The sequence below is a fragment of the Cnephaeus nilssonii genome, assembly GCF_951640355.1.
Source record: "Cnephaeus nilssonii genome assembly, chromosome: 14".
Lineage (NCBI taxonomy): Eukaryota > Metazoa > Chordata > Mammalia > Chiroptera > Vespertilionidae > Cnephaeus > Cnephaeus nilssonii.
In genome coordinates this window covers 9,141,778-9,163,684 of record NC_137085.1, presented here as the reverse complement: position 1 = coordinate 9,163,684, position 21,907 = coordinate 9,141,778, and the positions used below count along the sequence as shown (strand labels likewise).

Here is a 21,907-nt window from a genome sequence, read left to right as displayed (position 1 = left end):
TATGCAGTAGTGGAATCTGGCCAACATAGTCAACTGAGTTAATCACTAATAAGAGTAAATAATAGCAAGCTGATGTCATTGATGGGACAGAAAAGCAGAAAGTCAGGGGGGAAAGCAATAAAAATCCTCATACATGACTTGGATTAACAATTTGTTTAAATTAGGGCATAAATGACAGACAATTTTATTAGGTTCAGGTGTACAATATAATGATTCCACATTTGTCTACACTGTGAAATGATCCCACAATAAGTCTAGTTAATATCCAATTAACAATTATTAAATTCCCTCCCCTCTAACAAGAGATGCACCCCATAATCATCTCTACCACTGCCCATGCCCAAAACCAATAAAAAAACTTTCACACTCACCTTCTTTATCAGTAACTGACCAGGAGTATTTTTGAAAAGGCTTACTAGATGGAAGGGGGTCCATCTCCAGCACTTTATAAATCTGGCCAAAGGCTGACAGTCTTAGTGCATGCTGAAGAACAAAAGATTATATTTATTCAAACTTCAACAGCCATTTATAAAGCCCTTTTATAAAGCACTTAGAACATCTAGCTAAAAAGACTATTCATTAAACGCTAATGTTATGATGAAAAAGTCCCTTTAACAATAGGCAAGAAAATAGTGTTTAAATAGAAAAACTCAGAAGCTAAAGTGATAATATCCCTCTAATAGGTCACAGTAATGTGCCCCATCTTCTACCTGGGCACTATGGGTAATATCTTCTTTTTGCTGGATGGTCATATAGTTCAGAGCATCTGTTGGGTCTCGCTCACAAGGATCATGAAGACCAGGACCCCCTTTGGCAAAGGCAAAAGAAAGACACAAGTACCACTTAGAACTGAGTTTAGAAATTCAATAAACTAACAAGAGAAAAAGAGAATAGAGGGGGGAAAAACTGAGAAACTACATCTGCTTAATTAAATGGAGTATAAAGGACACTCTCATTTTCAATATGTTAGCACCTAAATGTCCTCATTTTACTGGAAGTCACATATATCTCAGGTCAAAATTTGGTCTTACTCTGAGAATTTAGACACATCATAATAAATCATCCCAAATCTTTAAAGGGATTACATATAGAAAATAAAACCGAATTTAATGTTTCCAAATTAAAGACCAGAGTGCAAACGAGTGAACTTAATACATTTTAACCAAACATCTGCATTTTCAAATTCAGAGCTCAAGGTAAAGCAAATTCATAGCAGACACAATATCTTATTAGTACCATTTATGTTAGTACATATAAAACATAAATTACATTTATTGAAACAGAGTTTTATAGCCATTTTTCAACATACAGGTATCCTATTTGCTAAAATTCCAAGTAAAACAACTCCTACACATCACTTTCCTGTGCAGAGGATAAATTTAATAAGGATTTAGAAAAATAAACCAAAATGAGATTTTTCTGATTCTTCTGCCTCCAGAGTTTGAAACCCTTACCAGGAAGTAGTATTCCAGATGCCAAACACTCCATTACTCGTCTCAAGGCCTCCCCAGCGCCCAAAGGTCTATTACAAGTACCTATAGACTTTTCACATATAAGCTCTAGTGGCTAGAAGATATTAAATTACAAATTAGTACATGCATCAAGTGTTAAAAGGATTCCAGTTAAATGTGAGCTGACATTTCTATCTACAATGAAGGCCAAAACCATGAAAGTCCATTTATGATTTAGGGCTCAATTAACTCTTCCCCTTTGTTTATTAACCTTTAACCCAGCTAGTGTTTTTAAATCAACCATTTTTGAGATGATATATTCAGAAGACATTTTTTATAAAACTTTAGTTACCCTGAAAAGATCACTTAAGTAATTGTGGTCACTTAACTGATTTAATAAAAATATAACAAGCCTTCATATAAGTTAGTAATAGCTAATAACTAATCAATATTCAAACCCAACCCACCTATCTTTCACATAACCTAGGAAACAAACCACAATAAGACTTCTTTTCAGACAGCCTGCCTCAAGTACTACAATTAGAATAAATGAAGGACCAAATCTCTATATTTAATAAATTAAAAACTAATACTATATGAAAGTTATACTTGCTAGATTAATTTAAAATGACCCTTTAACACGGCCAGTGTTGCTCAGTGGTTGAGTGTCGACCCATGCACCATGAGGTCACAATTTGATTCCTGGTCAGGGCACATGCCTGGGTTGCAGGCTCGATCCCCAGTAGGGAGCATGCAGAAAGCAGCCCATCAATGATTCTCTCTCATCACTGACTTTTCTATCTCTCTCTCCCTCTCCCTTCCTCTCTGAAATCAATCAATATATATATATATATATATATATATATATATATATATATATATATATATATATTTAAATGGAAGCAGCACTGAAAGAGCAATGTGCCAGTCAAGGAGCTTTCATGGGCAGTAGTGAATAGTGCAGAAAGACATATTCACTTCTAACAAGTATAGAGGCTTTTTGTCAGAGAAAAAAAATCTCAGGCTCTGTAACATGAATTATGATAAGGTAAAAGAGACATGTTACATACGTAAAAAAGAATTCACATGAAAAGGTGCATAGTTTTTTTCCAAAACAAAAATAAGTAATGCACACCTCAGCTAACTCAGAATACAGCTATTTCATAGTAATATGTAATTTCTACAGGATTTCCTCTGACTTTACTTCAGAATTTGCTTTTAACTGTATTTAAGTACTTACCCATCCTTTTAATGGTGCCCATGTGGGGACTCTGTTGCACAAATCACGCAGAATGCGAAGGACAATGACACACGATTTTAATCCATTTGCCCTTGCCTAAAACAAACAAAATGATTCCAATATCCTTGTTGAAATCCATTCTTCATTTAAGCACACTGATCATGGATAGGCTCTTTAAAGTGAATACTAATTAGTCAATTATCATCAGTTGTCAAACAAAATTAAAAAATAAAGTAAAATTATAATTCAGAACGGCAGCTTTTAAAGTAAAGGAAGCATACTATTAAAATCGCTTTTATAGCCTCATGACAACACCATTCCAGGCCACTATTTTAACTTTTCTCACCCATGTTTGTATTTTATAAGCCACCATTTGAAATTTAGAGTGCTAAGCTAAAAAGGATTATATTATAATTAAACATCAACTATATAACAGAAGCCATACTAGGCATTTTACCTAAATTAACTCATTTACTCTTACAATGACCCTAGAAGGTAGAGTACCCCACTTTAAAATTTACACAGAAATCATTAAGTGGCAAGTATGAAACCTATACAAGGCTAAAATAACAGTAAGATAAAAACAGAGCTCCAACCTGAAACCATTTGGCATGTCGAAGAGACGCCAAGGCGTTCAGGCATTTCTGCCTGTCCAGTAAGTCTGGAGGATCTTTCATCGCAACCTTTTCTAATGGAAAAATGGGATAGAGAGAGACACATACAATTTGACCAAGGAGTTCCTGTCAAATTACCAAACAATAAATTTTTTTTTAAAAAAAGAGCAGCATTTGAGTTAACTAATAAGACTCCCAGAAGATTTCATGATTTGGTTTATTTGTTGTTGTTTTTTGAAAGTTACATGCACTATGATTACTTAAGTAAAAAGTCATCAGAGCCATTCTGTGCACAAGTAAACAGGAGCACAAAGGCATTTGGTCAGTAAACAAATCAATGATCACTGCTACGTACAATCTGGGATCTTATTAAGCACATATAACATCAAAGGGCACAAAATAGGTACATAGCACTTGTTCCTTTCGCTGGGTGCCAAGAGTGCAAATCTGGGACTAATAACAATTATAACTATTTTTTATAGAGGGAATCTTAGTCACTAATCAATTCTTAAGGAAAACTGGGGCTCTTTTATATAATCAATATGAGATGTACTACGAATACACTGCGTATAGCAATTTTATTTTTTTACAACTAAATAAACTTATCCAACAAGATAACCATTAATAGAAACTTTACCCCATTGATGAAAACTGTTCAAGTGTCACATTGGAGTTCCCTCATTATTTCTTTTCTAAGCCAAAATTATCAAAACTACAAAAATGAAAAACATTGAAATACATTTCAATTTTAAATTATATAAATTTTTTAAAGGCAGCAAAGAATACTATCTAATTACAGCTATTTGACTTGCCTTAACATTTTAAAGTTGGATTAGAGGGCCCAAAGCAGCAAAATTAAGAATTCAAACATGTGATTAATGAAAAATATCCCCCATATTTGAGAAAATGTCACATGATACTAAATCCAAGTTTAAGAGCCAAAGGTATTCCCTCTAAGCTATTACAGAGTGGGTTTCTTAACTTTTTGAAGACTTGGTGCATTATTTAAATGCAAACAAAAACTACAAATGTTTCTTGGGGAGGAATTTTGCTTAGCCCAATGAAGTCAGATTCACCATTCTCTTTAAGAACTTTTAGATGTAGGAAAGTCCACCAGTACTTTTTCCTAGCATTATCATAATAATCAGAATTGGTAGTATGCTGTGTGGGCCAATTGATACAATGTCAATATTTTAAAATAAGAGGCAGATAACTGATAATTTTTGGTTTCCTCATTTACAGGATTCCATTATGACATATATTCTAATTGGTAGCTTGCCATTAACTAAAACTGAAGGCACAATGCCCAGCAGAAAACAAATCTTTCAGAGGAAGAATTGGGGTTTTCTATAACAGCGGTCGCCAACCGGTGATCCGCGGACCACTGGTGGTCCGAGAGGTCCGAAAGGTTGTCAACAGCTATTCTACAGGCTGCAACATTCTAAAGGCTGAAGTGCTACACACTTATTTTCTGACCCGGTGAGGTCTACACCAGATATTTGCATTGATTCACATTAACCTCTGCCAACAAATTCACAACAAAGGGCCTCATTTCACTACCCCCTTTTATTAAAAAATTGGACCGCGTCAAAAAGTATAAATGTGGATTCATTGATAACCATAACAAATATACTATGGATTTTCACTTCATAGGTGATCTAGTTCCTGGACTTGCTCAATTTTGTCATTATAATGACACAAACATACAACTAACTCATTTTAATGTTATGTCGAAATGTTTAACTGTGGTCAATGCAAGCATCTGCATAAAGCTCACATATCAGATCAAACAAACTACTATAAATGAATGATTAGAATCTCTTTAAAGTTAGACATGACAAAGGTTGACTGACTGCTAAGTAATGTAATTCCCAAAGAAGGTATGGGCTGTACTTATTTTTTAAAATCTCAATCTCTAAGAATGAGGCAAGCTTAGTTTTAGTCTATCATCTTACCAAGTAGGAGTTGGGAAGAGGCAGGGAGGGGTAATGCAAGAGAGAAGGGAGGCAGAGGAAGTTTGGGATAGGAAAAGACAAGGCAATCCAAAACTCTTTTTGAACTTTCTGGTACTTTTGTCCAATGGTCAGAACTTGTAAATAACATCTCATGCTCATTGCAACACATATTTTTAAAGGGGGACAATGGCAAAAATATGAAGATAAATTATTTCATCTCCAAAGTCAGATTATAACCACAAACTCTTATTTAAAAAAAAACAACAACAGAGGAATCAGCTTGATACAGACAGTCAACATTTGGAGGCAATAGTTTCAACTAAGACAAGATGGAGGGGCAGGCAGTGAACAGAAGACTTGCACCAGATTCCCATTCACATCACCATCAGAATGGCTATGTTTCTTCCTGCTCTGATAGTCAAAATGTCAAAAGATCCAAAATGTTCCAATATTCATGAGGAGGGACACAGTAGAGAAAATGTCATAATTCATCTCATGTTATCTTCCTCAAAGTTTATTTTAAAATCATGTGAATTCATTCATATGGTACTACAGTACCTGTAAGCCCTGCTTCCCTATTTCCTTTATATATTAATAACATATAGTTTTATATATTTTCATTCATTGAGAAAAATAATTTACTTAATGTGGCAATCATAGAATTGCTGCTAGAAAAACACCACTACTTCTAATAGCAGAACTTCAAGTTTAACATTTTTTAATGATCTTCAATGTAAGTGTTTCAATTTTGTGGGGAAGCAAAACTTTTCTGATAAAAGGCAACTTGGAGTCTTTAAATTAGAAACAATGGAACTGTGAGACATTTCATTTTTTCCTATATTGACAAGTACAATTAATTAAGAAATAGAATTGGAATTTAAAAAAAGAAAAGAAATAGTATGGGGGATGGGCATGGGGAGTGACAAAAATGCCCCCCAAAACCATAAAAAAACACCAAAAAAAAAACAGCTTGTAAAATTTTATTGCTCAGTAACCTGGCATCAGGGCATGAAGCTACATCAAGCATTCTGAACAACGGAAGCACTGGAAAAGAAGTCTATTATGCCGAACTTTATTTTGGTTAGAGGTTAGATCAGTGACCAGAAACACACCGTACTACAGGAAATGTTGGTCAGTTTCTCTCAATTCATACATGCATGCTAACTCTCTTCCCATTAACAAAAACACTAGCCTGGACACTGGGTAGAGAAAAGCCAGAACATGACTGGTAAACAGGAGTTGTATGTCTGGAACCTGGCTCTTCAAAGGTAAAATAACTGAGCTGGGTTATCATGAAGGCCTCCCTGACAATACGGATGAAGCTGAGCTACTGAGTACATGCTGATAGAATTTTCTAGTTAGCATGAAAATATGCTAGCAGCCCCTTCTCTCAATCCCTTGAGGCTCTGTGGAGAGCAGACATTATGCTTCAAACCGCTGTCCATGCAAAACATCAAGCCACAATAATGTACACAGGTAAATGCAGGACTAAGGGAGATCTGAGAGACTGTTTTCCTAATTTCCGGTAGAAATGTCACTCGGTATAACTTTTTTTTTTTTCAATGCCTTAGTAGACAGTTGGCCACTGGAAAGATAATGGCTCAAGGTTTGCACCTGATTTTAGATCTAGCAACTGGGAAAGGCAGGAAAAGAAAGCCTGCAGCATCATTATAATCCCAGTTGTGATTTCTAAGAATGTTAGAATATAATTCACCAGATTGTGAGAATCTAATACCTTCACCTAGCAGGACTTATGCCAGTGAACATTTGTCAAGATGCACCAGAAGTTTATACTGGCGCTAATATGTGAAAAGGGACTCTTGGGTAACCTCTCTGTGAGCCACTGAAAATCTCCCCAATACCGAGGACAGGGGTGTGTCTTAACCTAAGCCACACAACTCTCTGTAGTTTCCCTGTCCACCTGGTTTCAAACTGCACTGCAAATGGAATAAACAGCTGATTTATTACCCTCATAGCAAACACATTGCTAGTTTAAAATCACAAACACCAAAAGAAGCTGAGACTGTGTGATGCTCGGAATAACCAAATCAGCTAAGATGCTCCGACACTCATTCTTGACAGTAATGGGAGCGTGGACAGCACAATGGACTTATAAGAGCTGGGTCCAATGTGATACTTTCTCATTTATAAAACAGGGCAATTATCTACCCAAGAGGGCTGTTGTGAGGATTAAAATGAGTTATATGAAAAACTGCTAATAAAATAGTAAGTTATTTTATACCCTGCCAGAGCTTGAATTCTGACATGCCCAATGTTAATGCTTCTTACATACAGGACAGTCCTATTTAATCAAACAATATGCTGGCTACAAAATTCATCAGATAGATTTTCTTAAATTGCCTGCTATGTATTAGGTACCATCCCAGGTGCTAAGGGGACAGGATAGGAGTAGAGAAAGATACCTGCCCTCAATGAGCGAGCCATAAGCTGTATAATAAGCAAGCCCATTATTAGCACTATAGCAAGTACAAATTACTGATTCCAATACTGCACTTCAATGGGGCTTTAGGTTTAGTTTTTCAAACCCATTATGTACACACTAGAGGCCCAGTGCATGATTGAATCATGCACGTGTAGGGTCCCCTACATGCTTTCGCTTTCGATCACGGGGGAGCTGGGTGCCTGTCTGCTGGTGCACCAGGCCTTTCAGAAGCCTCCGGCGCAGCGGAGGCTTCTGAAAGGCCTGGTGCCTGAGCGGACAGGCACCCAGCTCCCCCGCTTTTGATGGTCCGCGGTGGGACGTGAGCTCCCTGCCCCAGAGGCCCCTTCTGTGCCGGAGCACAGCCATGGCGCAGACACTGAGCTCGAGTCGCCGCCGCTGGTGAAGCGAGCTCAGCGTCCCGCCGGCCCAATCGGCCACCCCGGCCACCTCGAGTCCCGCCCCCCCGTGCCTCCTGGCCAATCACGGGCATAGTGAAGGTACGGTCAATTTGCATATTTGTCTATTATTAGGTAGGATTATTATCACTGTGAGCTCAAGGCAGTTTGAGTAGGTAAGCTTGTGTTATGAATCTTTTTCGTAAGCTACCACTAGTTACTGAGCAACTACTTTGTGCTGAGTATTGTATAGGTCAGGCATCCTCAAACTACGGCCCGCGGGCCACATGTGGGTGTTTTTGCCGTTTTGTTTTTTTACTTCAAAATATGTGCAGTGTGCATAGGAATTTGTTCATAGTTTTTTTTAAACTATAGTCCGGCCCTCCAATGGTCTGAGGGACAGTGAACTGGCCCCCTGTTTAAAAAGTTTGAGGACTCCCTGGATAGGTCATATTTCATAAACTCTTTCATTTAACCTCAAACAACTTTCTAAAGTATTTATTATCCACATTTTTAAATTAAGAAATCTGCCCAAGGTCACAGAGAAATAGTAACTAATGGAATTAAGAATTGAACAACTGATTGCCAGACACTAAGGTCTGTGCTTTTTAGCAGGAAGCATGTAGTAAAGGTACAGGACCTTCAGGTAAAGGGTTAGAATATGGAAATGTAAGTAGTGACCTGAAATAGGTAAAGAAGTGGACCTAAGGAGGTCAAGTGTGATGCCCTCACCTGTACCAGTCCTCCAGTTCTCTCTGCTCTCAACCACACTTTATCCCCTTTTTTAGATTTTACCCAAATATGTACCGTATTTTCCGGCATATAAGACGACTGGGCGTATAAGATTTTCCTGGGTTAAAAAGTCATTTTATACACCGGAAAATACGGTAGTCCATTATATCTAATCCCATCAATATGGTCCAATATACCGTATTTTCCGGCATATAAAATGACTTTTTAACCCAGGAAAATCTTATATGCCCAGTCGTCTTATACGCCGGAAAGTACGGTACCAGGTGAAGACAAGGAAGAGAAAAATGTTAAATATATATGTGTGTGTGTGTGTGTGTGTGTGTGTGTGTGTGTGTATAGCCTGTTTGTTGTGTGGGAAGGGGAGAAGTTGAGATTCTACAGAAAAATACTCTTTGAAATATGTTACAAGTACTTTTTTAACTTTGAGAAAGAAAACGAGTGGAGATTATTTTTAAAGGGAAATTTATCAGTCTTAGAAATTTCTGGAACCCTAATAATCTTGTGCTTTCACCCCCTACAGCTGGAGGGAGGAGCTGTCTAGTGTAAGGGAGGAGCTGTCTAGTGTAAGGAATCAAGTCCTACAGAATTGTACAGCCTAGGTCTCAAATACTCAGTTATACCGGATCCTCAAATTTTCCCAGGAATACACAAAACTTCTAGCCCACATGAAAAAAAACTGTCTTTGACAAAACCCAGGTTAGACAAAATGAGCAAACTGGAAGAGATAACAAGTGAGTCAAAAGGGCTGGAATTGAGGACAACAACAAAGCAAATCTTCCTGCCATTCAAAAGAAGAGGAAGTAACATGTATAAAACATTGGAGCCAAGCTGATTCTTTCACCTTCCCTGATCCCACATCAACTATGTTAACACCAACTAATGAAAGTCAGCCCTTAAAAGGTCTTGGGATCCTTTAGTAACCCAAACATCTTGAACAAACACTGACTCTCCTACTTTATCACAAGTTCCATCCCGTAACTAGTCTTCTAGTGAGGATGCAATACACTAAGAATCTGTTTTCAGTTTCTGTTTGACTAAGCTTAAGGGTATCACTAAAAACTATGACAAAACCCCATGTAAATACACAAAACCATGGGGAAAAAGAAGTCTGATGTTGTTGTCTTAATATTTTCAAAGAAGTAATGGAAGGGACGCCTACAGCTACAAGCAAACATATAATTAATATAGTCTTTGGCAACTTCAGTCTTGTTCTCATCTCTCTATACTCAAATAATTTTTAAGAATACCTATAATTATAACTCTACTTAAAAATGGTTAGTTTTACACTAGGGGTGTCAAGTAGAACACAGCTTACCAGAATTAACAGAATTATCTTGATACTTCAGAAATCATTTTATAGTTCTACAGTTAATGGTGAACTGAAAAGCTGTTAAAGAAATTAAGCCATTTAAGATTGGTTCTTCAGAGGTGTTAGAGACACTATATACAGCAAAAAAACAGTACATGCATAAACCCAATTATAGATTGGATGCACTTTAATTTAAACTATAACTCATAAATGTACCTAGTTTATATTGTTGGGTTTGGTATAGCTGATTTTTGTTACTCCAAAAGCTTTTTAAAAGGAGTCTATCACATGTCTGCCAAAACTCAAAGTTCTAACAGGACTGGTAAATGTCTTTGTCTACCTTCATCGTCAACTTAAGAAACTGACCAATATTTCTTACTGCACTGGCATTTCAGGTAGGGGAGTAAGCAATGGGAGTTGTTAAATGTCTAGTGATGAAAAGGAGCAATAGAAAGTCTCCATTGGCCCAGACAGGCTGGACTGTCTCTAAATTGTCATGACAGAGAGAGGGCGGTTGGTCAAAGGTCTGACACAGGAGAAATATCACAGGACAAGTTTGTAGGGACAGAACTGAGAGGCAGAAACAAGCTAACTTGACAGAATAAAAACATCAGAAAAAGAAGTTCGGCTCCATTATTACTTCTCAAAACTGAATAGATTTCTCACTCTACTTTTACAAGGATGACACTGCCATACAGGAATTTTTTTTTAACTTCAGAAGAAAGTTAGTTTAAGGCATGATTCCCACATACATCATAATCAAAATGTTAACAGGATCACAAACCTCCTAGAAAAAAAACTTACTAAAGATTATTAATTTTAAAAATCCAATCCCTTAATTTATATCTTACATTATAAAACATATTTACACATGGACAATTAGGTAAAGCATAAATCTTATAAGGTTATATATAATTAATAGAAGTCAAGAGCAATGTATAAATGAGTAATTTGAACAACAACTGAATAAATATGAAAATACTGTTTGGTCCACTTTTAATCCTACAGTCAGACCTAATAGCCAAACTCTATTGAACAGGTTGAATGACAGCAATAACAATGCAATACCATAATGCCAAAATAGTATAAAATTAGCTATGACCAACATGAAAGCACAAGTTTCTCAATTAATGTATTTTATATTTCAAATATATACATTTTTGCAAAATAGTGATTTATGTAGAAACAAAGGTGTTAAAATACTATGAATGGCATAAACAAATGAAAACAGTTATTTCATAAATCTATAAAGCACAGTTAACATAGCACTAAACATAGGTCTTTCATGAACAAAACAAAACAAAAATATATGTGTATGTACCTCCATCCTTTTTCTCCAATTCATCCCTAATTAGAGGGGAAGTAAGTATCACCTTCAAAGTTAGCGTGGGCTCTTTTGTATTCCGAATTACAATAGATGCCTCATCTACACATTGTTCCACTTCATATTTCTCTTCTGTGAGTTTCTGAAAGTCACCAAGATTTCAAAACATCCAATTAATTAAATTTTCAAAAAATGAATGATTGCCCCTTAGTTTTCAAGTGTTATTAACTACTAGTAATACTGTGCCAAGAGAGTGAATAAAGTCTTTAGCTCTTTAGGGATAACATCTCTCTCCTTCCAACTTATCAGCAAATCCTTTCTCCATCCCTCAAAAAGTAACCACAATGTCAACTCTCTACACAATTATAAACAGTATTTCAATTCATTCTTTGTAATATTTGAATGTAAAATAGCAACAGCATCATTATGTTATAAAGGGAAAATTACTGTGTGTTTTTTTTACATTATTACAGAGAACTACTGTAGACAAATAAATCACTGGGAATGCTCTCTAAACCGATACTTTTTTTTGATAGGACAGTCTAAAAAGGAACTCCTACTTATCAAGGACTTACAAATTTAAGATTATGTAGCCTTTTATATAAGATTATATAGATTTCTAAAGAGAATCAAGTAAGAATGAATAGGAAAGAATCTCTACAGTCACTAACCAGGAAAAAAAAAAAAGTATAAACAAGTAATTTCCCTTCTCTAACTATAGGTCTCAGAGATCATTCCAGTGAGACCCATCACTATGGGACAAGTTATCTGACACACTCACAGGGAAATAAATGTGCACTGCTTCTTTAATATACAACTACATGCAATTTAAGAACCTTCCACAAAATAATCACCAATTAGAATCACATAAGTTGTATTTAATGTATTATTATACTACATATATAGATATAGATATAGATATAGATATAATTTTAATTACACAGGGCCTTTCTTGGAGGTGAAATTTAGTATCTATTATCTGACATAAATAGGTGAATAAAAACACTACTGGGTTTCTGCTCATCATTGCACATTAAAAGAACTCAAGAGTCATTTACATAAAAATAGTATTTTACCATTAAGCATTTCAAAAAAAGATAGAAAATTCATTATCTACTTTTGAATAGAGGAAGCCAAGGAAGGAAAAGGCCACAGAGTAACTGGGGGAAAATAATTAGTATATAAACAAAGAGCAGAAAACTGCTCACATTCATTTTGCCACTATAAGAACATTAAAGATATCCATCAGAGAATGAGTCAAACTAAATTTTTCAATTATTCATGCGGATCACCATAAGACACATCCAAAGTAATAAACGTATGGTGTTAACTTTTGGACTAGACCAGAGGTGGAGAATGTCCAGCCTGAGGGCCGTGTAAGGCCTGAGAAATCATTTGGTCTGGCCCTGCCAAGGCATTAGGGGTGAGTTAATTAAATGTTTGACCAAATATAGAAGGCTAATTTTTAAGCTGATAATTTTGTATGGCCTGTGGATGATATTATAAATATCCAATGGCCCTTGGCAGAAAAAAGATTCCCCACCCCTGCATTAGACTAATTATAAGTGATTTCTGGTTTGGGTCATTCTCCTCCTCCCTTCTTGCTCATGGAAGTTCTAAAATCACCCTAGGAAAAAAATATGGAGACAAAAGATATAGTACAACCTAAATTAATTAAGGTATTTAGCTAACTGAAAGTTTTACTATGGTAAGTGCTTAAAAAAGAGAGAAAGATTTTTAAACTCATAAAAAAAATAAGATTATAAGAAATTGGTTTTCAACACAAATACCTAAAAAACAAGGGGGAAGCAGGGAGTATAAGTATTAACCATCCTTAAAATGATTTTCTGAAACTTTATTAGTAATAGTAATAATAATGTGTGTGTAACTTATATGTATATATTTGGGCATGTGTGAACATGTATACAATCTATTGAGATGGATGTACAATTACATCCCCATTTTATTTGGGTACCTTTACCCACCTATAGTAATGGATCTAACCATCACACAAAGCAGCTGGTTTCACTGCTGTGGATAACTTCATTGGCTATATTAAATTGAAAGGTTTCTCATAATTTTCATTATTGGTCTTCATAGTTCAGGCCTCTTTAAGCCTTCTCCAAGAAGCCCTTCAAAGACCTAAAGCTATTTGAGTCTTGTTTAGTCTTCTCTTGACTAAAAATCCCCAATCCCTTTACATCTGAACTGGTTTACACAGCCTGCCCTCTCTCCTGCATCCCTCCCTTGAACACTTGCTAGCTCAAGAAAAGCATTTTAAAACTGTGGTGCCCAGAAATAAAGACACACACACACACACACACCTGGAAAGGGGAAAAATGCTGTTCACACAGTTGTGGTCTACACAGAGAAAGCTCTATTAATGCAAACTGAAGCTTGGCCCAATCTCCTATGTCTTCAATACCAGAAAAATGTGATAGACTTTCAAAATAAGAACTCTGATTTATTACAGCACTGGTTTCTCAAACCGTTTTCCACCCTAAAACATGAGGAATATGACCACTCTCATAACAAACAGGACTCACTAAAGGAAACAGAAAGGGGGGTGAAATGGTTGAAAAAACTTTAATATAGCCACCAATTTGATTATTACTTTATTATAGATTTAAGTGTACAATGTTCACTATACTAAAAGCAGAAATATAGATTAAATTTTAAAGCAACATAAAAAATAACGGAAACAAGACGAATTTTATTAACATTCTAATGACAAAAAGTATAGTTAGCCAGAAACCCATTATTGAGCTTTTGGTTTGGAAACAAGAAATTAACAGTGACTGCATTAAAAGAATGAGTGGGTGACTGTTAAATTAACTGAGTCTTCGATATTAAATATTACCATCTATGCAAGTCTCCAGTTGCCTAGGCTCTTTTTTATCTTTCAATTCTTTTCTGCAATATACTAACCCTTCCAAGAGTTTCACAATGCTCAGAGACCTGGTCTGTAAAACAGGAAGACTCTCAACAAGACATACCTGAAAAATTTAAAACTGTACCTTAATAGCCATCTTAACTTGGTAAATATATCCAGAGTACTAATCACCAGACATTTGCTTTATATGTGATGGATGAGTCATTGATCCAGAGAAGCAGAATTCCTTTTGTCTGTACCCTTTACTATTACCGATTTCTTGTTATTGAATTAAAGGTCACTACCTATTTTCACCTTTTTACAAATTATCCTAGAGATGCAATTATACTGTACTCACCTGAATCTGAATAGGAAGATTATCTTTGACTGTATTTAACAGGGTCTCTGTAGGTTTGTCTTTGCACATTAAAACCAGCTCCAAGTCCATATCATCTTTAATCAGCAAGCCTTTTGCAACCAGGCCAATTCTCATTACACCACACAATGTCCGACCACCTTGATCCCTAAAAATAAAAGTCTGAATGATTACTTTTACAACCTATTTCCTGACTAAAACTTAATCATTACTTGGTTTCCTGGATATCCATGTGAAAGGGAGTATATAAATCCAGATATCCGAAATTCCATAAAATTAAGTATGCAATTTAAGGCTCATTAGGGAGCATATTTCAGACAACAGATTTTAAAATTTTTCATCACATCTATATTGCAATACAAAATACTGCATCTCAATCTTAAATACTTTTTCAAATTAAAAAAGGTTGTGGGTTTGATAGCTCTTCCTATTATCTTTTTATTAGTAATTAAAGAATCTGTGAGAAACATGAGCACCATGGTATACTGAGAAAGCAGCAGGCTGGAAATCTAAAAGCCCAAAACTCTACTCCTAGTGATGCCTGCTGATTCAGTATCCACAGCTGTCAAATGGCTATCGGCTAGATGAGTCTTAGCTCATCCCTTCTAGTTGTATCATTCTAGAAATCCACAAAAGTTTATGGAGAAAGCAGTTTAGTGTGATAAAAGCAAAGAGCTGAGGAAAGAACAGACCAAAGATAATTTGCCAGGATATGCATTTCAAATCCAGTAGTAAATAAAAGAACAAATACTCAAAGAACATCAAGTTGTGAGTGGTGCAAAGAATAATGTTAGCAACTATCCTTGATTTTAAGTTTCTTACGGGTTCATTTTCCTTAATCACACGAGAAACTATAACTAAGCTGAGCCAGTCATTCAACAAGTAAGCAAACGTTTGAGTATGGAAAACATACTAAGAGGAGATCCGATCACTCCTGCTCCTGAGGCTCACACTGTATAAGGGCAAAAGCAGTAACCTGCTTAAAAGGGGAAGAGAAAGTAACATCTGAGAACAAACTGCATACCACAATTCTCATTTATACCTCAAACAAGCCTGCACTTGAAAAACAAAAAAATTGTGAATTTCAGACAAGCTGGTTAATTATTCAGGTTCACAGTGAGAGTAAAATGGCAAAGCCTGGATTCAAACTCAAGTTGGTTTGATCACAACACTCAGGTTTTTTACATTATTATAGTTGCATCCCAAGTACAGAAAAAGGAGAAGTCGAAATTAAAAAGGTCAAGCAAAGCAACCTGAAAGTCTGACTTCAGCCCAGTCTTGATTTGGTTAAAAAGTCATTCTAGCTGGAGGCAAAGAATCAGCAGAGTTGGGCAAAAGTCAGCAGAGTACAGAATGAACTAGAAAAAGGAGAAAGGAGGGAAACAAATTGTGATAATTGAAACAAGACAGTAAATTATAAATAATCCAGTCACTGGTTCAGTGCCTGGCACACCTCAGAAATTCATAAATAGTAAATCAATAAAAATAAAAACTTTAAGGGTGGCAAGTATACAAAAAAATAAAAAGCATTTTAAAGCAAGTGACTCAAGTGTAGGGAATTAATATTAAGAACAGTCAGGCCCTAACCGGTTTGGCTCAGTGGATAGAGTGTCGGCCTTCGGACTCAAGGGTCCAAGGTTCCATTCCAGTCAAGGGCACGTATCTTGGTTGTGGGCACATACCCAGTAGGGAGTGTGCAGGAAGCAGCTGATCGATGTTTCTAACTCTCTATCCCTCTCCCTTCATCTCTGTAAAAAAATCAATAAAATATATATTTTTAAAAAGAACAGTCAGGCATGAGCGGTGTGGTTCAGTGGTTAGAGTGTCAGCCCATGTACTGAATGGTCCCAGGTTTGATTCCAATCAAGGGTACGTACCTGGGTTGCAGGTTCAATCCCTGGCCCTGGTCAGTCTGGACTCATATGGAAGGCAACCAATCAATGCGACTTTCTCAAATCCATACATTTATGTTTCTCTCCCCCCCATTCCCTCCCACCCATGCTTCTTTCCACTCTCTCTGAAAAATCAATGGAAAAAAAATCCTTGGGTAAGGATTAATGACAACAAAAAAGAACAGTCAGGCCCTGGCCAGGTGGCTCAGTTGGTTGTAGTATTGTCCAAAGGTTGTGGGTTTGATAGCTGTTCAGGCACATTCCTAGGTTGCAGGTTCTATCCCTGGTAGGAGTAAGCACAAGAGGCAACCGATCCATGTTTCTCTCTCACACTTGTATTTTCCTCCCTCCCCCTCTCTCTCTCTCTCTTTCTCTCTATCTCTCCCCCTCTCCCTCCCTCCCTCCCCCCCTCTCCCTCCATCCCTCCTCCCCCCTCCCCTTCCTTTCTATCTAAATTAATTTAAAAAACATATCCTTGGGTGAGGATTTAAAGAAAGAAAAAAAAAAAGAATAGTCAGTCATCTTTGATTTTTTGTCTCCCTGTCCTCTCATATTCATTCTCCCAAATCTAATAATAATTTGTAAATTCTCCCTCAAACCATTGCCTTCAAACTAGTTTCTTTTCAGGCTCTTACTAACTCTCCCCTATACTATCTCAATAACCTTTCAGTACCCTGATTGACTAACCCAGGCGTCCTCAAACTACGGCCCGCGGGCCACATGCGGGTGTTTTTGCCGTTTTGTTTTTTTACTTCAAAATAAGATATGTGCAGTGTGCATAGGAATTTGTTCATAGTTTTTTTTAAACTATAGTCTGGCCCTCCAACGGTCTGAGGGACAGTGAACTGGCCCCCTGTTTAAAAAGTTTGAGGACCCCTGGACTAACCTGTGCCATCTCCAATCTACTGTACACAGTATCCTACAACCAGAATAATTTTCCAAAAGCACTGCATGGATGATGGCACTCTCCCTGTTACTTTCCTGGTGTCCCACTGAACACTCTGACAGTTAGCATATTGAGAGGCAATTTAAAAAACCATATGAATACCTGGTTTGAATCCTGGCTCTGCTACTTTCTGTGTAACATTGACAAATTACAAGTTACTTGATTTTTGAGCCTATTTTCTCATTTGTAAAAAGGAAATAATACCTTCCTGTGAGACCAGTATTGAAAATATTTAATTTAATGTAATTAATGAGCCTGGCATATTTTAACAGCTCAATAAATAATAACTATTAAACTTCAACAGTCCCTATATTTTCTCATACCTAGATCTTTATTTTAAAATATATTTTTATTGTTTTCAGAGAGGAGGATGGAGAGAGAGAAAAACAGCAATGATGTGAGAGAATCATTGATCGACTGCTTCCTGCACACCCCCTACTAGGGATTGAGCCTGCAACCCGGGCATGTGCCCTGACCAGGATTTGAACCGTGACCTCCTGGTTCATAGATCAATGCTCAACCACTGAGCCACACCGGCCCGGCCCTCATACCTAGATTTATTTTTTTCTTCCACTTTCACTACCTGTGCCAAATCCCCACCCATCTTCTAAACCTACTGCATGCTACTTCCTTCACAAAGTTTTTTTCTGATCCCCAGAACCAGCACATAATCTCTCCCTGCTCTGTACTTTCACATTTAAGTCACAGGAAATCGAGGCAAAGATGCTAAGAAGACTGGATCTGGAGTCCAACAGACTTAAATATGAATCCTGGCAACACCACACACACTCATTCAGTGGCTTTAAGCAAGTTAAAGTTTGTTAACAATTCCGAGTCACTTGTTTTTAGTAAGCAAATCTGAAACAGTGAAAATATCCTAAGTGAAATGGTGGCAGAGGAGGAGGGTAATATTAACAGAGACTAGCAGGTTTACAACAATGTGGAAAATAATCTGGTACAGTAACTGACATGCAATACAATGGTAGCTATTATTAACTAGCCATTATTAGCTCACTTATTAAATTCTATATCATAATTATGATATATTTGGTCTTCTCATGTAGAAGACAGCATGACTGAGGAGAAAAACTAATTCCTAATTCAGTCCTGAAGTTGATAATGAATTTGAATATAGAAGGCATTGTAAAGCAAGCAACCCAAATGCAGGGGATTGCTTAAGAACAGAATCCTAATATTCCTAATAATACCAATAATGGGATCTCGTGCAATTTGACTTTTGAGTCTGTTTGTAAAAAGGTAAAATAAAAACTGCCTGACAAGAGAAGGCTCTTAATAACCATCAGCTATCTTGTGCCCTGTGTAGTGATACTCAACATATAACAGGAGCACAATACACATCTATTATCAAGAGCTTTTGCTCTTGGGAGATGTGTCTGCCTCTGACTGATACAAAATAAGGACACAATCATTCTGCACAACTGGGGTTCCACCATGTGGGAAGAAACCTAGACAAATGCTCAACCTGTAACTAGTCCACAAAATGGAAAAACTTTACAATCAAGAGCATCAACATAGGGAGCTATATTTAAAAATCCAAATGAACATGTGGAGCACATTATCTTTTAAAAACCTGTAAAACAGCCCAGCTGGTGTGGCTCAGTGGTTGAGCGTCTACCCATGAACCAATAGGTTCCTTGTTCAAGTCCTGGTTAGGACACATGGCCAGGTTGTGGGCTCAATCCCCTGTAGGCAGCTGATAGATGTCTCTCATCTATGTTTCTATCTCTCTATCCCTCTCCCTTCTTCTCTAAAACGAATAAACACATTAAACACACACCCTTTAAAACACAGTGACCTGATCCAGTTAAGCAAAAGTTTACTAGAGCACTTTCTAAAAGTCTAACCAGCCATGAGAACAAACCGAAGATGTATTAAGAAGGTATGAACTCCACTAAAAAAGGAAACCTCTTAAAAATGGTAAATATGGTGAGTTTTATATATTTTGCAATTTTAAAGAAGTTTAAAAGGGCATAACACATTCCAAAGTACAATGCAAATAGGAAGTGCATGCCAATTTAACTTGAACAGGGACTGGGATATACAGAACTAGATTGTTAGATAATATTACTAACTAGAGGCCCCCATGCATGAAATTCGTGCGAGAGTAGGCCTTCCTTCCCCCGGCTGCCGGCACCGGTTTCCCTCTGGCACCTGGGACCTAGGCTTCTCTCCAGCTGCCGGCAGGCACCCGGGACCCAGGCTTCCCTCGCAGCCCCGACTTCGTCCGGAAGGACAGAAGGACGTCCAGAAGGATGTCTGGTCTAATTAGCATATTACGCTTTTATTATTATAGATTAACATAAACCCCAAATTTGAGTGACTTTTTTAAAGCCATCATGTGAGAAAAACTGAATTGCTGCCAAAACCTTGAAGATGACAAGATTACAACTAGATATAATGTACATATTACCCCTAAACCGTTAACAAAGTCAAGGAATTATGTTCAACTGAAACATGATAGTGATTATCTTTGATCTGAAAATGAAAAGGTTACACTACCTTTCAATTTATCAATACTTTTACACTGTTATCTACTTATCACATTGATTCAGAATTAAAGCTGGAAAAAAATTCTATAACCTCTATCCTCAATTTACAAGTTTTAGCCAAAGTAATGTTCTTAATCCTAGTTAATACTGTAGTTAAATTAGCTTCATCTTTCAAAGTCAATCATACACTTATTACAGTCATAATAATGCTCAAAACAATAATTCTAAGCTTTTACATGACATAAAAAATGTCATGATGTGACTCCAGTTATCATCAGCTTCATCTCACTAATCTCTTACTATTTTAACAGCACTTCAACAATTATAGCACTCTGCTATAATTGTTGAAGGGTCTGGGTCCTGGTAGTTCTTGCATTTTACAAATATCCAATGAGCATTTACTATATGGAAAACACTGGGAATCAACATGATAGATACAGTTAAAAATACCTTTAAATACATTTTCCTGCATCTTTCTTCTATACCAGAATTTTAAAATACCTGACAAAAATCACATTTTATGATTTCCCCAGAAACAAAAAACACTACTATTTATGTGTGAATTTAGGAGGCTGAATCAAAACATGAAAAAGATGACATATCATAGCCTCCAAAAAGAGAAGGTTTTAAAGGGCTTGGTGCACACTCAAAAAGCATCCTGCACAGGTCCCTCTTTTTCTGGTCTAATCACTCCTCCTTTCTTGCTTTACTTTCAAATTTAACTCAGAAAAATTCCACAAATACTTACTTCCTTATCATATAAATAAGAAAACACAAAGGACACCATATGCCAAACACAGTGGGATCGGACCCTGGGCTTTTCTGGGCACTACAGTAAAGTGCCGCAAAGGTCAGACCATACTCACTTGGCATAGGTGTCTGTGGCTTCATCCTTCTTCACTTCTGTCTCCCCCTCTGTTTTTGTGCCTTTGTTTGTTTCATCCAGCCAATCTGAGACATGTTTAAGAGCACATTCAACAGTAGACACCATATTCTGAACAGCTTCAAGTTCCTCTGGAGATGGATAGATTGTTGAATGTTTCACCATAACATGGCGATCATCATTGGCAAAAGATCTAATAGATCTCTGTCAGAAGGAGAAAGAAAACAATTAGCTCAATTAAAAAAAATGTTACCTGAAAAGGATGACAAATATATTTAAGTCAAGTCATAGTATTACTTGTCAAACCACTGTGAAATAGTGCTGAGAAAGTAAAAAATTGCTCAGGAATAAGAAGGAAAACCCCATTCTACTGAACACACCAAAAAATTAGAGATCTTTCATTCATGTTTGGTACGGTTCACCCAGATCATACTTGGTATGATGTATATGCTACCTTTTAGCTGAACCTGTGTTTTCAATACCACTTCAGAAAAAGTCACCCCCATCACACATCATCTGCTAGAAACAGACACTTCCTAGCTTCGAGAGAGTATCTGGAAATGCATGATGTTGACTCATGATACACAGTCTCTCCTTTCCAAACTGCTGGAGATTTCTGCACCTTGAAAAATTGATATTTTATAATACAGTAATAATACAAAATACACCGTTATATATGAACTAAAGACACACTAGAATACTATTTACTGTTTGTCATTTAAAACTTTGGTGCAAGGCTTTAATCCTTAACCCTTTGCACTCGCTTGCTTTTTTCTCGATTCCTTTATTCTAATGCTAACCGTGTCAAGTCACACTCGACATCCGAGTGCAAAGGTTAAAAAAGATTGGCATGGGACATTCCAAATTCCAGAACAAGAAAAACACATACAGGGTGGGGCAAAGTAGTTTTACAATTGTGAGTACATGAAACAGAAATTATTCTT

General features: G+C 36.7%; 1 protein-coding gene across 4 annotated transcripts in view; it reads right to left on the bottom strand.

Annotated features, from left to right (window-relative positions):
* The window catches only part of STRBP (spermatid perinuclear RNA binding protein), a 74,434-nt gene that overhangs the window by 48,347 nt on the left and 4,180 nt on the right, over nucleotides 1-21,907 (bottom strand). For all 4 annotated transcript variants that reach the window (XR_013814538.1, XM_079791028.1, XM_079791029.1 and 1 more), the window contains 8 exons: nucleotides 20,947-21,167; nucleotides 14,715-14,880; nucleotides 11,482-11,626; nucleotides 3,288-3,379; nucleotides 2,692-2,787; nucleotides 1,455-1,566; nucleotides 711-808; nucleotides 372-483 (listed from right to left, as the gene is read on the bottom strand). Coding sequence is in view for 3 of the 4 variants with exons in the window: in XM_079791028.1 (XP_079647154.1) it covers nucleotides 372-483; nucleotides 711-808; nucleotides 1,455-1,566; nucleotides 2,692-2,787; nucleotides 3,288-3,379; nucleotides 11,482-11,626; nucleotides 14,715-14,880; nucleotides 20,947-21,167 (1,042 nt within the window). In the remaining variant the exon portion in view is untranslated. Of the gene's footprint in view, nucleotides 1-371; nucleotides 484-710; nucleotides 809-1,454; nucleotides 1,567-2,691; nucleotides 2,788-3,287; nucleotides 3,380-11,481; nucleotides 11,627-14,714; nucleotides 14,881-20,946; nucleotides 21,168-21,907 lie in introns of those variants that run through there.